This window comes from Trypanosoma grayi, assembly GCF_000691245.1.
Source record: "Trypanosoma grayi strain ANR4 Tgr_578_V1, whole genome shotgun sequence".
NCBI lineage: Eukaryota > Euglenozoa > Kinetoplastea > Trypanosomatida > Trypanosomatidae > Trypanosoma > Trypanosoma grayi.
Genome location: NW_008826197.1, coordinates 6,415 through 9,443, shown reverse-complemented (window position 1 = coordinate 9,443; position 3,029 = coordinate 6,415). Strand labels below are relative to the sequence as shown.

The window sequence follows — 3,029 nt, the reverse complement described above, 5'->3', positions numbered from 1 at the left end:
AAAAAAAAAAAAAACAGCATGCCGGGCATTCATTTACATTCTTCACTCACACAGAGCCAAAATGAGAACATCACTTTTTCCACAAATAAGGAGCATGCTTCCCATTCACTCTCTCTCTCTCTCTAGCTTCCCCTCCCTATATCTGTCTCGGCCGTTGATTGTTGTTGCCGCTCACCCTCCCTGGAACACAGGGGAATACATTCGTGTTTACAAGGTATGAGCAAATCACGAGCTGCCCTCGCCACGCGTGCAGCTGCCGAAAATACTTGGAAACTGCTGTTGCGGCTGTGCTGTTGATGGCTTCTGCGGCACAAAGTGCGTCCGATCGCAGCTGTCACCAGACAACCTCCTCGGATGCGCAACGGCAGGCAACGTTGAGTATCTCTCCTCTGCAGACGGCGCCGCACCCTTGGCGTTCGTTGTTGTTCCTGTTGCTATCACCGCCACAGCCGCCGCCGCCGCCGACTTCTCGGCAGACGCCTGGGGTGAAATGCGCTTCTCAGACGGTGGCGGTGCGGGTGGGCGTGAGCGGCGCAGTTGCTCGTCATACGCGTCGAGGTCGCGGCGCAGCGGCCCGGCAAGCCCATTCTTCTCCACGATTGAGCGCAGCTCATAGAATAACGGGTTCATCGCCTGCCGCATCTTCTCCTGCTGTTGAATACGTCGCGCGTATTGCTCGTTCTGGTCGGAGAGCATCTTCTCCTTGTAGCTCTCCATGATGGTGGACTCGACCTTCATAGATGCAATAGTGTCATTCAGCACCGCCACCTTCTCGCGCTGCTGCTCCAAGTCGCGGCGCAGACTGTCGTTTGCCTCCCGCAGCGACTTGTACGAGGCGTCACCGAGGGCACATTCAAAGCGTTCGATTGAGCGCTTTGCCGCACTGAGCTCGACGCGCAGCTCGCGCGCCTCACCCTTCAGCAGCTGCTCCACCCGCTGACGCTCGCGCTGCCTCGTCTCCAGCTGCACCTCAAGCTCCGCAACGCGCTGCTGCAGTGCCGCCACTTCCGCTTCGGCGTTGGTGGCACGCGCCGCCTCCTTCTCCTGCGCCCTCTGCCGCACCGTCAGCTGCTCCTCCGCGCGCGTCTTCAGAGCGGCAAGGTCGTCGGTGATGCCCTGCACGTGCTGCGCATGCTCGCGCGCGCGCTGTGACAGTGTGTCGCTGAGCTCCTCCACCTTCGCCCGCAGCGTCTCCCTCTCCGCGTTGAGGAAGATGGCGTTCTCGAGGAACTCCTTTTCGCGCCCGGCGTAGCGCGACGTGACGCGCTGCAGTTCTTCGTGCAGCTGGTCGTGGCTTGCCGTCATGCGCAGCAGCCGCTCGAATAGGTCCTTCTCGACGGCGTCCTTCTGCGTCTGCAACTCCTGGGCGTGCGCGCGTGCGGCGTCGCGCTCAGCGCACACTGTCAATAGATCGTCGCGCAGCTTGCGTGTATTCGCCTCTGTGGTCTCCGTGAGTGTGCGCTTCTCCTCTTCCAGCCGCTCTGATGTGGCGCGCAGCACCGCTATTGTCTCGAAGGACTCACGCTCGTTCCTCTCCGCGTTCTCCTGCAGCTTCTGCAGGCGTGTCTTGAGACTGTCGATCTCCGCGCGCAGCAGCGCCTTCTTTGTGTAGGCGTCATCGCCGGCGACGCGCAGCTCCTCCGTGGTCCGCGCGAGGTCCTTCTTGAGCTGCTCCACCTCGCCCTTGAGCGCGACATTCACCTGGAAGTCGTATTGCTCACGCTCCGTCGCCTTGGCGCGGTGCGCGTCGAACTGCTCCTTCACCTCTGCGAGCTCGGCGCTGGTGCGCTCCAGCGTCTTGGTGAGCTCGCCCACCTGTGCTGTGTGCACGCCGATCTCGAGCGATAACTGCCGCCGCTCCACGGTCGCCTCCGCGTAAGCCGTGTCGAGGTCGCGGTGGAGCGACTTTGTTCTGTCGCGTTCGCTGTCGAGGAGCGACTGCACCGCCTCTAGTTGCCGGCGGCGGTCCGTGGAAGTCTCGTGTAGTCGCTTGCACTCGTCGCGCGACGCCTCGAGCTGCGAGTTAAGGAGGCTGATGAGCACGCTGCCCTTCTCGTCGTCGCGGCCCTTGCGCTCGAGCTCCGCCTGCAGCAGCCGCGCCACCTCGCGGTGCTTTTCCACCTCCTCGTGCAGCACCTTCAGCAGAAGCGCCGTCTCCGCGTCGGAGCTCTGCGGCTTGACGCTGGCGAGCCGCGCGTCGAGGTCGCCGGAGTCGCCCGACGTCTGCAGCAGCGTCAGCTGCGCCTGCTGCTCCTCGTAGGCGCGGCGGAGCCGCTCGTGCTCGACCTTCAGGGCGCGGTGTGCGTCCACCTCGGCGTCGTGGAGATGCTCCAACTCCCGCAACTGCGCGTGGGTTTCGCGGTCCTTCCTCTCCAGCAGAGCCTCCGTCTCGACGAGTTTCATCTGCGAGAGCTCGAGTTCGTTGCCAAGCATCGACACACGGCGCAGTGTGGACTCCAGTTCCTGCTGCATTGTACTCGTGCCCTGCTGTAGCCCGTTCAGCCTCGCGCGCAGCTCCCGCACCTCACACCCCTTCTGCTCGATCGTGTCGCGCAGCTCCTCCTCACGGACCTCGAAGGCAAGGCGCAGCTCACGCTCGGTGATGGCGCGCTGGATGTCCATCTGCCGCTGGCGGTGGGCGTCCATCGCGCGGCTCCACTCCTCCACCAGCCGCTGGCGAGCCTCCTCCTCGAGCTTGCGCAGCCGCTCCTGCTCCTCTGCAAGTTTGCGCAGCTCCGCCTGTCGCGCCGCCTCGGCCTTCTCAGCGTCGTGCGCCGTCGACTTCTTCTTCGATGGCATTCCTCTCCAATCTACCAGAGTTTGCACTCAACTAATCAGTAGGCGCGCACGCGACACCAACAGAGGGAGAGGAAACAAGATGGGGGCGGGAGGGGGAGAGCACGCGAACAGGAAGACAGGGGAAGCGACACGCAGTTCGTGGTGCGAGAGGCAGCGGTATCGACGCAGAAACACTTGCAGCCGCAATGGCGGCCTCCCTCCCCACAGTTACCTCCCACCTTCCCCAGCAG

At 63.2% G+C, this 3,029-nt stretch overlaps 1 protein-coding gene across 1 annotated transcript; it reads right to left on the bottom strand.

Annotated features, from left to right (window-relative positions):
* Positions 1-225: 225 nt before the first annotated feature.
* On the bottom strand, positions 226-2,799 carry DQ04_05781020 (hypothetical protein; the record flags this gene model as incomplete). Its single annotated transcript, XM_009314380.1, has 1 exon — positions 226-2,799. The coding sequence occupies one exon, from the start codon at positions 2,797-2,799 to the stop codon at positions 226-228; it is 2,574 nt and encodes an 857-aa protein (XP_009312655.1).
* Positions 2,800-3,029: the final 230 nt, after the last annotated feature.